Raw genomic sequence first — 14,388 nt, forward strand, 5'->3', positions numbered from 1 at the left:
AAATCAATCTGCATATGGACCACTCCGGTGGCCTAGTGGTTAGAGCATCTGCCTTGGATGTGGGAGGTCGTAGGAACAATCCCCAGCCAAGTCATACCAAAGACTTTTTAAAAAAATGATACTAACAGCTGCCTCACTTGGTGCTCAGCATTAATAAGCTAGTGTTAGGACTGGTCAGCCTAGTGTCAGGACAATTTGACTGGGTGGGACATCATTCTACATGTCTGCAGCATGATGCCCCAGTGCTAGACATCACTATAAACTGTCACACTGCAGACATCGTAGCGATATGACTGCAGAATTTTTAAGGCTATGTTAAAAATCCAAATCACACACACACAGTCTGCATATGTGTTTAATGTTATGTTTAGATTCTTTGGGAGCAGGCAAATGTCCATTGGAATTACAACGTGTTCATCAGAATAGAATATTGTTCTGGGACTATTGTGAATTATTCAGAGGAGTTCTGGACAATGTAATTGAGATATTTGCTTTCAAGAATCAGAAATTCATTTGGAACATTCAGTTCTTTTGGACCTGAATGAACTTTTCAGGATTATTTTGAGTTTACAAAACTTGCTGGTTTTTATTCTTTTTGTTACTTAGTTTATGACCATAGAATTGTAGCACTGTAAGCAAAATCTACTCCATATTTCTCACAAAATTTGAAGCTGCTTCATATTCATTAGGGAACCAGAGACTGGTCCTTTTCTGGTTTAAGGGATATAACTCCCTCACTTTTATCTATTCTCCTGATGTATCATGATCCGGTAACATATTTGAAGAAGAAACCTCTAACCAAGGGAAGATCACTCATCTGAGTTCAACCAAGGTAGGCAGATGAATTAGTGCTCTTGCTGCTAAAGATAAGGTTGATGGGTCTAAAATTACATGTAGTTTTTTGTGCTTCTAATATAGTAATGACCAAAGTAAGTATTAATGAAGAAATGCATTATATTTAAAAATATTTTCTTCTAATATTCAAATAACTTTTGACTAAAAACACATAATAGTTGCAGTAATATATGATCCAATAGTTCCCTTTCTTACTTATATCACTATTGCCTCTGGGACTTCTTGGGGGGGGAAGAATTTGATGAAGACAAAAGTCTACATTATTATTATTATTATTATCATTATTATTATTATTAATTTGAAAGGGCTGTATCTGATTCAATAAGTTTTCCCATTACTCACAGTTTTACATCAGAGGTGCATATCTGAAAATTTGTTGCACACTTTTTCTGCCATGCATTTTTAAAACAAGTCATTTGATCCCCTATTCTGACACTGAGTGATGTGTTTGGCTCTCATTCTTACACCCTTAGAGGATCACTGAATTCAGTGTATATTTTGGAATATAATATCATGACATTCTCGCTTACCATCTTCTGTCAGTACATGGGTTATGTCTTGACTGGAGCCATTCGGTCCAAACGTTTAACAGCATCCAGTAAAACCGCCCTTGGGTCATGCTCATGGTTGGTACCATGGGATCATCAACAGTTCCTTGCAGGGGTTTACCATGTGTTTTTTAAAATACTGTTCTAGTTGTGGTTTTACAAAAGAAAAATGACATTTTTTATTGTAGCTATACTTGTTAAAATGTCTGTACTGGGAAAGGGTTCCTGTTGTCATCACAGATTAAGCACTTTTCGTTGGATTTTGAAATTCATAGATATTTTAGTTTCATTGAAATGCATACAAATATCCAGTTCATGAAAAAAAAGATCAAGGTCTACTATGTTTAGCAATTTCTAGACACTCATAAAATCACTCTTTTGAGGTATGCTACATGGGTCATGGCTTTTCAAATACATTTTGAAAGACTGTCCTACCTGCCAAAACCTCTTGCCCTTTCAAGACAGATGGTCTCTCATGAAAGGTCATAAGTCTGTGCAGTCAATGAACCCATGCATTAAGAGTCTGGTCTCTCAAGACAGGTGGACTCTCATGAAAGGTCATAACTCTATGCAGTCAGTGAACCCAAGCATTAAAAATCTTGTCTCTCAAGATTGGTGGTCTGTCATAGGAGTGGTCTTTAAAGACAGGTTTTATTGAATGTATGTATATGATTTTTCTTTGTATTCCATCGTTAGGAGAAAAATCACATAAAAAGATTTTATGGTGGACAAGTTACAATCTATACTGGCTTATAAATCCAGTCCAGCTACAAAGTGGCACAATGCTATTTCTTTATTGTAGTCATGTTTGTGGCAAAGATACAATATTATTGCATTATTGTTGTCTTAATATCTTAATTTGTTACAAAGATACAGTGTTATTGATTCAGTGTAGTCCTAGTTAGTGACAAATATACAGTGTTATTTCTTCACTGTAGTCCTGGTTTGAGACAAATATAAAATGTTATTGCTTCACTATAGCCTTACCAGTAATTTGTGACAGATACAGTGTTATTGCTTCAGTGTAGTCCTGGTTTATGACAAAGATACAATGTTATTGCTTCAGTGTAGTCCTGGTTTATGACAAAGATACAATGTTATTGCTTCAGTGTAGTCCTGGTTTATGACAAAGATACAGTGTTATTGCTTCAGTGTAGTCCTGGTTTATGACAAAGATACAATGTTATTGCTTCAGTGTAGTCCTGGTTTATGACAAAGATACAATGTTATTGCTTCAGTGTAGTCCTGGTTTATGACAAAGATACAATGTTATTGCTTCAGTGTAGTCCTGGTTTGTAACAAAGATACAGTGTTATTGCTTCAGTGTAGTCCTGGTTTGTAACAAAGATATACTGTTATTGCTTCAGTGTAGTAGTCGTAGTTTATGTCAAGAGACATTATTATGCAGTCACGTTATATAAAATTAAGGCAAAATTAAATTTTGTGACATCTATTCAAAGTTTATTGCAGTAAACAATATAATTATGTAATTCAGGTACATGTATATTTGTTTTAGGGAGGATCTTGCTAAGTTTCTGAATGTCTAAAAATGCAGACATTTTGTTCAGATAACTTTATATGTAGATAGATAGTAGAAAGCAGGACACAGAAGACAGTTTTCTGCCAGCAGCATCTACAGGTTGTTATGGTTTAAGCTTGTGAACAGTTGTTTTTTTATCATGGGCTGAACATAACATGTCCAGGCCTTTTTATTTATGACCTCAGACCAGTATAGAAAATGACCAAAGTTGAGCATAGTTCTGATTAAGATTTAATGGTAAATTACTATTACAAACCTTATCATAAACTTCTATATGTAATAAACACCCACCATCATGGTAACCCATCATATATATTCATTACAGTTAAACACTTGTCAGCCGTAATCATTTCTTGGGACCTAAATATATTTGATTTGTCAAGAGGCTACTACACTTGTTTGTTTGTTTGTTTGTTTTTCATTTTTTTTCTTTTTCATACAATAAAATAAAGCAACCATAATCCACTGAGTTTGAATTCACCTGTTAATTGCTTAATTTATTGCTAATGATACAAAAACCATGTTCAAAAATGGAACTCCTACATTCTGATGTAAGTTGGCTTTATATTTATAGTGAGTTTGAGTAAGTATTGCTTTTTCAGATTCTGGTCTGTCCTTTTATATTGAGTAAAACCTTATGGGCTATCACAAGGGATTGACGTACATTGTGTAAAATTACTTGTATACTATGTTTCAGGGTTTTGCTTATTTCAGATGCATGCTTAAGGAATAAAAAAATGTATTTCTCTTTTTTTTCTTGCCAAACCACCAAATATAATGCTCACAAATTCAAATGAGTTTTCTTTACTTAAAAATCATGTAATTCATACTTATAAAATTTATCTAACTTTGTTCTGTAATTTAAATGTTTATCATCCACATTGTAAAAAGAATTATACAAATTTATCTATTACCATAATCCAGAGATGGTTTCATGATAATAGTAGAACAGCTAAGTGACTGTATTGATTGGTTGTAGCCTACATACATTTCAGAATGCTGATAATGCTGCCCTAGTAGAAGACCCTGCCAAAGATCCCCAGTATGCAGAACCAGCTATAGACAGTCTCCGCAAACAGAAAGACGAGGTCAGGTTTTGGAATATTGTTAACATGTGTTATATACATCTATTATGTCTGTGTTAATTTTCATGATTATAGATTGTAAGGATCATTTAGTAAATAATGTTAAATACTAATTTTCTTTATAATTTTGGGTTTGTACGTTAAGATGAGGTCATGTTATTAAACAGATTCTAGGTTTCAAGATAGTGAGGTACTCTTATTGAAGTAAACATGCTGGTGGGATTTAAATTCAGGTCATTGGTTTTCTTGAAAAACCAGGCTGACCTAATTCTGATTGGCTAGCCACTAAAGTACTTGACCTTGTTTATGAGTTGAAATGGTACAGACTGAATATTCAATCCTCATTCTGGTTCTGAAACTGTGTCTTGGTTTTTGTATGAGAGAATTTACCTGAAAATTAGTTAATTCTATCATAAACATGATTCTTAGATGAGTAATATAGTTATGATCATTTGAGGGGATTTATTAATTTATTTCAGTTATTCATTACAATGTGATTAGATTTTAGGATTTCATATCTGTTTTGGAATTACTTTGAGTTCATTTAAAGACATGTTGCATTATATCATTGTGATACATCAAGACTATTGGTGCATCAGCACAGTAGACTGAACTTTGTTCAGATTACCACTGGAACTCATTAGGATTACTCTATCCTTTTAGACCTGTGATAGCACTTAAGAACTATTTATGATTTCATGCACCATCATGTAAATTAATTTTAAGTTTTCACTTTGTATTTTAGGGAAATAAATTATAATTTGAATTTTAACTTTTTTTGTTGCTTTTTTATGTTACTTAGTTTAGGACCATAGAGTCATAACAAATGTAATGCATATTGTCTGATTTTGTCCCATAAGCTTTATACAAAAGGTAACTACACCATACTGTCCTGCATACTTCAGCATGGTTGTGTGGTCTATATTGTCCTGCATACATCAGCATGGTCATATGGTCTATATTGTCCTACGTACATCAACATGGTCATATGGTCTATATTGTCCTGCATACATCAGCATTGGTCATCTGGTCTATATTGTCCTACATACATCAGCATGGTCATATGGTCTATATTGTCCTGCATACATCAGCATGGTCATGTGGTCTATATTGTCCTACATACATCGGCATGGTCATATGGTCTATATTGTCCTACGTACATCAACATGGTCATATGGTCTATATTGTCCTGCATACATCAGCATGGTCATGTGGTCTATATTGTCCTGCATACATCAACATGGTCATGTGGTCTATATTGTCCAACATACATCAACATGGTCATATGGTCTATATTGTCCAGCATACATCAGCATGGTCATGTGGTCTATATTGTCCTGCATACATCGGCATGGTCATGTGGTCTATATTGTCCTGCATACATCAACATGGTCATGTGGTCTATACTGTCCTGCATACATCAGCATGGGTCATCTGGTCTATATTGTCCTGCATACATCGGCATGGGTCATCTGGTCTATATTGTCCTGCATACATCGGCATGGTCATGTGGTCTATATTGTCCTGCATACATCAGCATTGGTCATCTAGTCTATATTGTCCTGCATACATCGGCATGGTCATGTGGTCTATACTGTCCTGCATACATCAGCATGGGTCATCTGGTCTGTATTGTCCTGCATACATCGGCATGGGTCATCTGGTCTATATTGTCCTGCATACATCAGCATGGGTCATCTGGTCTATATTGTCCTGCATACATCGGCATGGGTCATCTGGTCTATATTGTCCTGCATACATCGGCATGGTCATGTGGTCTATATTGTCCTGCACACATCGGCATGGGTCATCTTGTCTATATTGTCCTGCATACATCAGCATGGTCATCTGGTCTGTATTATCCTGCATACATCAGCATGGTAATGTGGTCTATATTGCAAATAAGGATGTGCATCCAACCTCTTTACATTATGGCAACATCTGAATTTGTACAGTCTGTCATCATCATAATATATATAGGTCAAAAGAACTTGTTGACCCAAGATATCAGACAGTACTCATACAGTAATCAGATAATACACTGATCATAGAGTACTTGTACAGTAATCATGTTAGTACAGCTAATGAATTTTACTCATTTTCTAGGCAGATAACTCATTAATTAGATGTATATCACAACTCTAATTTTAGCTTTTGATAAAAGTTGGGTTTTTAAAGTGGTCCAACCATCAGTTTACATAGGTAGATGATTGTGATGCTTTTGTTGTTGAGGCAACAGGGATCTATGAAAGGACCAGAACAAAGAAGGAGGTGATGGTGCTTTCATTTGTTGTAGATGAGACTTAAATTTCTGATCATTGTTTCTACATTTAAACAGTACAGAGAGCTGTCTATTTTTTCATGTGCTTTCTCTTGCTACTAGCTGTATGCATTCATCTAGCTACCATTATCAATCATTTTGTTTGTCTGTCTGTCTGTTCTCCATTGTGCCTATCTGTATACAATAAATGCATTTATGTGTGTGTATACTTTATGGATGGATGGAAAGACTGTTATATATGTGAGTTTGTATCTTCTTATTTTAGGAGTTGGAACGGTATCGCAAGATGTCCGAGAGGCGAGCTAAGAAAGCTGAGGGAGACTATCAAGACATCATGTCATAAACTGGTACAACATCATGTCATAAACTAGTGCAACATGTCATAAACTGGTACAACATCATGTCATAAACTGGTGCAACATCATGTCATAATTTAGTACAACATCATGTCATAAACTGGTACAACATTACCATATTTCATGTCATTTTTCATACACGAAAAAATAATTATTAATTTCATTGTATGAAAATTATATGTAAAATAAATAATTATCATTTTTGTGGAAATGATCATGTACGAAAAATAAAGAGATCATACCCGGACAAGGCCTGCAGAACACACAACACTCGACAACCTAACACACAAAACTAATGTACAAATTCTGTCTCATTCTGCTCTCAACTCTAGAATCTGATTGTTGTTATGAGAGAGAGAGAGAGAGAGAGAGAAAGAGAACAACAACAAAGCAACATGTATAAAAAAAATATTTTTGTATTATAAACACGTTATTTTCAAGGATATAATTTGTGATCCAAAGCTGGATGAATGCGCAATACAAATGCAAAAACATGATGCAATGAAACATTCATAATTTTCAAGAGTTCTACAAGTCTTCCAGCTCAAAACCTTCAAACCATTCATATTCTTCATCACTAGAAAGACTTTCCAATAGATCTGCATTGTCACTCCTTATGTAGTGGTCCTCTCTACCATTTATTACATTTGAAAGGCCATTGACTTTAAAGCTACTAATTATCATATCCTTTTTCTTTTTTAATTCTTCACTGGCTTCAAAAATCCAGTCAATCATCTGTTGCTTTGAAGGGGCTGGAATTTTTTTGGCTGCCTCCTCACCAGCTTCCCTGGTTGCATATTTTTTGAAGCCTGGTCCTTCATGACCATTTTTTCCACAGCAGTCCCTTGAAAGGCTTATTTAGATATACATCCAGTGGCTGTTGTTTACTTGTGCATCCACCAGAGATTACTGCCATTGTTTTTCTGGATTTTTTCATGGAGATTTTTACTCTATCAGTCAAATGGCTATGGAATGAATCCAACACTAGGAGAGAAGGTGTGCACTTCGTGTGTACTTTCCAAACTTCATCAGTATAATCCAACATTAGATGTTCATCCATCCATGCTTTTTGTTGAACTTTCACTACAACTCCCTTTGGGATTTTTAGATTTTGTTAAGTTTCTTTTTACCCGAAAGATTATCTTGGGTGGCAACAAGTCACCAGATGCCATGTAAGTCAGTACACAAGTTAAATGGCGCTTGTCACTGCCAGTACCTCTAATATGCACTTCTCTCGTTCGACTTTATCGACTATCTTCCCTGGAACCAAGTCGAAATATATTAGCATTTCATCCATATTTCCAATTAAATGTTCATCAAATTCCTCATCCTCCCACAGCCTTCTTATATATCTGGTAAAGCAGTCTATTTTTCCTCTAGGTCTCAAGGTATTTTTGAGATATTGAAGTTCACATCTCATCGAAAGTCCATTTCACTTGAAAAATCCATCAACCCATCCTCTTGAGCCCTGAAACTTTAGATTTTCCTCCTGAATAACTGCAGTAGCATAATTCTGTAACATCTCGATTGTTACAGGCGTGTGATGGTCCCGCATACAGAGTAACCAGGATAAAATTTCCTGCTCCTTCTCATGTGAATATGTCAAGGGTCGGCCGGCACCTGGGATAGATCCTTTCTTTGTCCTTTTTTGAATATTTTTTTAAAAATCCATTTTCATCCAGCTTGATAAAGTACTTGGTGTAAGGTGGTACTTTGCAGCTATGGGCCTAATTCCACATAGTTTTGCCTCCTCAACAATTCTTATTTTATCGTTAATGTCCCATTTCTTGTACTTTCCTCTTTCTCGCCTATACAAAAGATTATCAATAAACAAAACAGTTTCCCTTTCTGAGTAAGCTGAGCAAAGGGCTTTGTACACACTTATAATTGGTGAATATTTCTTTATTTTTTTTTTTTTTCATTATTAGATGCCTCAGATACACATTTGCATGAAGATAATTTGGGTTTGGGTTTCATTTAGGAAACAAATATTTATATTTCTCATATGGGATTATACCAAATATACTCGGAAAAGAATAAGTTGGTTGTTTTGCGTATCTAAGTGATACATCAGCATTTTTTCTGATGCCATTTGAAACATGATGCAAATAAAAACATAAAAATATATAGTGAAACATAATAAGAAAAGAATGAAATTATCAATAACCTAGATGCATGATTATAAATTATGATTGTTATATTGCATGAATCTCCCGTTTCACTGTTCGATGCCTCAGTTAAGAACATGTCGAAAGTTAGTCACTACTTATAATTTGTTTACCAAAACAATACCCTGGTCATTTGATGTACCTAAATTGAACTTTGGTATATTTTTGAATCTGTTTGAAATGGGAACGTGTCTTCAATTTTAACAAAATGAAATAAAAATAATAGATAAATAAAAATGCAACTAAAACAATGATTTTAGCTCTTATTCTTAGCTGTAAAATTGAAAAGGCCGTACTTCTTTTTATCATTTTGGCAAAAGTAAATCTTCACAGTAGATTGTTTTATGTATGAAAAATAATAAGATGACCAAAAAAATATTAAATTTTGTCTACAAAAAATATGATAGAATTAATTAATTATTATTTTTATGTCTTGATAGTGTATGAAAAATTAAAGGGTATGAAAAATAACATGAAATATGGTATGTAATAAACTGGTACAACATCATGTCATAAACTGGTACAACATTAATGGTAAATGTTTTTTGGACTTTCATGTAACCTGTGACTTTAAAAAAAAAGTTTAGGCTTCTGATTTCCTGAACCCTCACAAATGAATACGAATTATTGATATTGGGGTTTACAGTCACCATTCATTGAAGTTTAGAAGAAAGAAATGAGATTATGTACCTTTGACTCTGCTTAAGTACAAGTGAAATAGTCTGTGTATAAACAAGACTATACCTTATGCTGATAAGATAAAGACTTCAAACTTTGTTGTGCATTTTATGGTTGTTTTTTCAAGGTGTATATTGGTGCCAGAATCTTTATCTTCTCAAGGGGAAATCCTTGGAGTCAGGGGCAAGGGATAACAAGGTGTATCATGGTTTTAGAATGTTGGTCTTCTCCACGGGGAAGCTGAGAGTTAGGGGCAAGGGATAACAAGGTGTATCATGGTTTTAGAATGTTGGTCTTCTCCACGGAGAAGCTGAGAGTTAGAGGCAATGGATAACAAGGTGTATCATGGTTTTAGAATGTTGGACTTCACGGGGGAGCTGAGAGTTAGAGGCAATGGATAACAAGGTGTATCATGGTTTTAGAATGTTGGTCTTCTCCACGGGGAAGCTGAGAGTTAGGGGCAAGGGATAACAAGGTGTATCATGGTTTTAGAATGTTGGACTTCTCCACGGGGAAGCTGAGAGTTAGAGGCAATGGATAACAAGGTGTATCATGGTTTTAGAATGTTGGTCTTCTCCACGGAGAAGCTGAGAGTTAGAGGCAATGGATAACAAGGTGTATCATGGTTTTAGAATGTTGGTCTTCTCCACGGGGAAGCTGAGAGTTAGGGGCAATGGATAACAAGGTGTATCATGGTTTTAGAATGTTGGACTTCACGGGGAAGCTGAGAGTTAGAGGCAATGGATAACAAGGTGTATCATGGTTTTAGAATGTTGGTCTTCTCCATGGGGAAGCTGAGAGTTAGGGGCAATGGATGTCATGTGTATAATGGTTGTAGACTGTTTGGAAAATGTTCAGATTTCTTTAGTATTCCCACACCATCTTGTTTGTTTGTTACCCCCTAATGATTTTATTAACAGAAGGCATCAAGAATGTAAAAGATGCTAAAAACTTAGTCAGTTCATTAATTTATTTATAAGTTCTGGCCTGATTGTTGCCAGGGGGTCCAAAACAGTCAACTTGTTGATGTTTAGATTCAAACATGGTTACCGTATTTGCTAATGCCAATCTATGTTTTCAAGCAACAGGTGTGATATACTTCACCATCTTTGAATATCTCAATAATTCATAAAATTTTGGATCTACATCTCTTTAGACACATGTATACAAGAGTTTCTCCTATTTCTTTGTTCAGTTTGTTTTTTAAATATTAAAACTAGACATTTCTCATATTGGATGCAGATGACACAATTTTACTGAAATAGACTATTTTAGAAATCAGAAATGGACAGCAGTTAGTCTGTTTAATTGTCTACACTGGTAGCTTCTATTTGTGTTGAAATGCCAATAATGTGACAGTGTCAGAGATGCCGTGCCAACAATCAAGTTATAAATTATAAATCAATGAATGAAATGGCTTAAGTTTGGTGCTTTTTCCTATCCTTGATGCTTTTCAAGTTTAAAATTGGTAGTCGGTTACAAACAAATGGGAGGGTGTGCTAATATTTTACTTTACCATTCAGAACAGTACTTTGTAGCAATGTGTACTGTATTAGTGTTGCTCACTTATCAGTGAAAAAGTAATGTACTTACCAAATGAATAAGAAGCCTCGCTGCAGTTAGATAACATACTCAGTTTGATAACATACTCAGCTTGATAACTACCATCTCTACCTGCTTATAAGTCCAACTGTAAACATCAAAGACCCTGTTCTGCCATCACATACTGTACCTGCAGATAAGGGTCTCTGTTGTCTGTCCTATTTCTTACCCAAACAAACTGCATAGACCCAGAACTGCAGGTGCGTTATGTGATTTGGGTATGTGCAGTTTGCAGTTGGAATCAATTTATAAGCAAATATATACAGATAGTAAAAATGCAAGGCAATATCTTTATCAGTGAACCTTAACTTTGAAATGCAAAGTGGTATCTTTATCAGTGAACTATAACTCTTGAAACACCAGGCAATAGCTTTATCAGTGAACTTTAACTCTTGAAACACAAGGCAAACTCTTGAAACAAGGCAATAGCTTTATCAGTGAACTATAACTCTTGAAACACAAGACAATAGCTTTATCAGTGAACTATAACTCTTGAAACACCAGGCAATAGCTTTATCAGTGAACTATAACTCTTGAAACACAAGGCAATAGCTTTGTCAGTGAACTTTAACTCTTGAAACACAAGGCAACATCTTTATCAGTGAACTTTAACCCTTGAAATGCAAGGCAACATCTTTATCAGTGAACTATAACTCTTGAAACACCAGGCAATAGCTTTATCAGTGAACTTTAACTCTTGAAACACAAGGCAATAGCTTTATCAGTGAACTTTAACTCTTGAAATGCAAGGCATGATCTTTATCAGTGAACTATAACTCTGGAAACACAAGGCAATAGCTTTATCAGTGAACTTTAGCTCTTGAAACACAAGGCAGTAGCTTTATCAGTGAACTCTAACTCTTGAAATGCAAGGCAATATCTTTATCAGAAACCTTAACTTGTGAAATCCAATATCTTTGGGGCAGGCATTCAGTTTTTTCATTATGCAGTCTTTATTGATGAAACAAATTTTTACAATCGTAAAAAGAAAATGCCAATAAATTGTGTAAAGCACGCCAGATGTCTTATTGTCATTCAGATATTCAACTTTATTTTATGCTTGGACATCAATCAGTGGATTTTCCAAGTAAAACGGTTGTGTAAAGCACGCCAGATGTCTTATTGTCATTCAAATATTAAACTTTATTTTATGCTTGACCACCAATCAGTGGATTTTCCAAGTAAAACAATTGTGATACACTGGAGTGAATTACGTGAAATAATTTTACTGCCACATGGATAACAAGGTAACTATGAAATTCAAAGTTATTCTAACATGGCTGACTGGTTAAGATAACAAGGTAACTATGAAATTCAGAGTTATTCTAACATGGCTGACTGGTTAAGATAACAAGGTAACTATGAAATTCAGAGTTATTCTAACATGACTGACTGGTTAAGATAACAAGGTAACTATGAAATTCAGAGTTATTCTAACATGGCTGACTGGTTAAGATGGCTACTTCCTGATACAGACATTTACAGTTTAAATCCAACAGAGAAAATGTGCTGTTTTACTTTGAATTGAGAATGAGAATTTCCTAGTTATTTAAATTTTCTGTGTGAATAATCAACAAACAGAACATAAACGGTAAACCATGGACATAACATGGGATCCACTAAGAAATATGCTACCTCAATCTTTATACGAAACATCTTGCTAACCAATATGTTTGAGCTTAAAATAAAAAGAAAATTTGCACTCTGCAAGTGAATAACAGATACATCTCATCTCGTGGGTGAAAAACTTAAGTATTGTCACTCTCGACATTGCCACTTGTGAAATTACTGAGTTTTTCACCCACTCATATCTGTCACATTTGAATAAAAGCTATCCATATCTGGCACTTAAAAAAAACTTTTCATATCTATAACATCTGTCACATTTGAATAAAATCCATATCTGGCACATAAAAAAGCTATTCATGTCTATAACATCTGTCACATTTGAATAAAAGCTATCCATATCTGGCACATACAAAAGCTATTTGTTTCTATAACATCTGTCACATTTTCACAGAAATAATTGTTTTTTCTTTCTTTTTCAGCATAAACAGTTCAGCTTTCCATATTACATTCTGTCCATTAAGTGAGCAGTGTTACAGTTCAGCTTTCCATATTACATTCTGTCCATTATGTGAGCAGTGTTACAGTTCATCTTTCCATATTACATTCCGTCCATTAAGTGAGCAGTGTTACAGTTCAGCTTAACATATTACATTCCGTCCATTAAGTGAGCAGTGTTACAGTTCAGCTTAACATATTACATTCCGTCCATTAAGTGAGCAGTGTTACAGTTCAGCTTTCCAAGAAGGCAGGAAAAGATTCTTCTCAGAGAAACTATACATCTTATTTTCTCTTATCGATAAATTTTTAGTACCTTATCAATTTAAACATTTTTATTTTAGTTTGAAATAAAAAAATTATATATATTTATTAATATTTTATATGCAGCTCATAAGTCTGACCTTTTTCTAAAAAAATTGTTTTCCATTTTGGAGCTTTATAGCCTGTTAAAACCTGAATGTTTTGCTGAGTGATTGGTATGAGTGATTGGCATTAGTTGATTTATATATACTGTAATTAAGTAATACATGTCTTTACATATAAGACATGTAAAATGTTAATGTTTTTGAGCATGCTTCATTTTGTTCGTGTAATGTTGTTTTACACCACATGTGCATGTTTATGAGACAACAGTTGACGATGCTTTAATTTTAGATATGGAAAACGAGTACAGCACTAGAACTTTAATTCCTGAATATCATGTATAATTACAAGTCAAATGGCAGATTCTGAATTTTGGACATTTTATTTCTATAGTCATTTAGTATTCTGCTTTACCGGGACATGTCAGACAATTTTTAAATTGTATTAAATTATATTGAGAAAATTTAAAATAAATAAAAAATTCATTTATTAATGGCCATTTGTTTTTGTTTTTCTCAGTGTTTCTCTACATCTGTCTTTTCTTAAAAATGAAGTAGAGAAGATTGCAGCTGAAAGTTTTTTCTAAGATCACTACCAAATATTTTGGCACATACAATGTGATCCCACTACAGCATGCTCCATTGTAACATGAATTCTGATATGGTTTTGGCATGGCTCCCAAAATCTACTTTCTCTTACGAGATTTTTGTTTTCTTTCTTAAAAGTACAAAAAGTAACGTGTAAAAAGTTTATTATCATATTTGGGGAAGAGATCGTGTATCAATTCTAATATAAGATGATCATTGCATGGTTCCTGCAATTTAATATACATGTATATTTCTTAT

General features: G+C 34.3%; 1 protein-coding gene across 1 annotated transcript in view; it reads left to right on the plus strand.

Moving 5' to 3' along the window:
• The window catches only part of LOC149808401 (cytoplasmic dynein 2 light intermediate chain 1-like), a 62,404-nt gene extending 48,368 nt beyond the window's left edge, over positions 1-14,036 (plus strand). Inside the window, exons 14-16 of the mRNA XM_089976702.1 lie at positions 3,939-4,031; positions 6,575-6,656; positions 13,162-14,036. Coding sequence (XP_089832828.1) covers positions 3,939-4,031; positions 6,575-6,652 — 171 coding nt within the window. The 3' untranslated portion in view covers positions 6,653-6,656; positions 13,162-14,036. The remainder of the gene's footprint in view (positions 1-3,938; positions 4,032-6,574; positions 6,657-13,161) is intronic.
• Positions 14,037-14,388: the final 352 nt, after the last annotated feature.

Source organism: Sinohyriopsis cumingii, chromosome 1 (genome assembly GCF_028554795.1).
Source record: "Sinohyriopsis cumingii isolate HCF-2022 chromosome 1, ASM2855479v2, whole genome shotgun sequence".
Lineage (NCBI taxonomy): Eukaryota > Metazoa > Mollusca > Bivalvia > Unionida > Unionidae > Sinohyriopsis > Sinohyriopsis cumingii.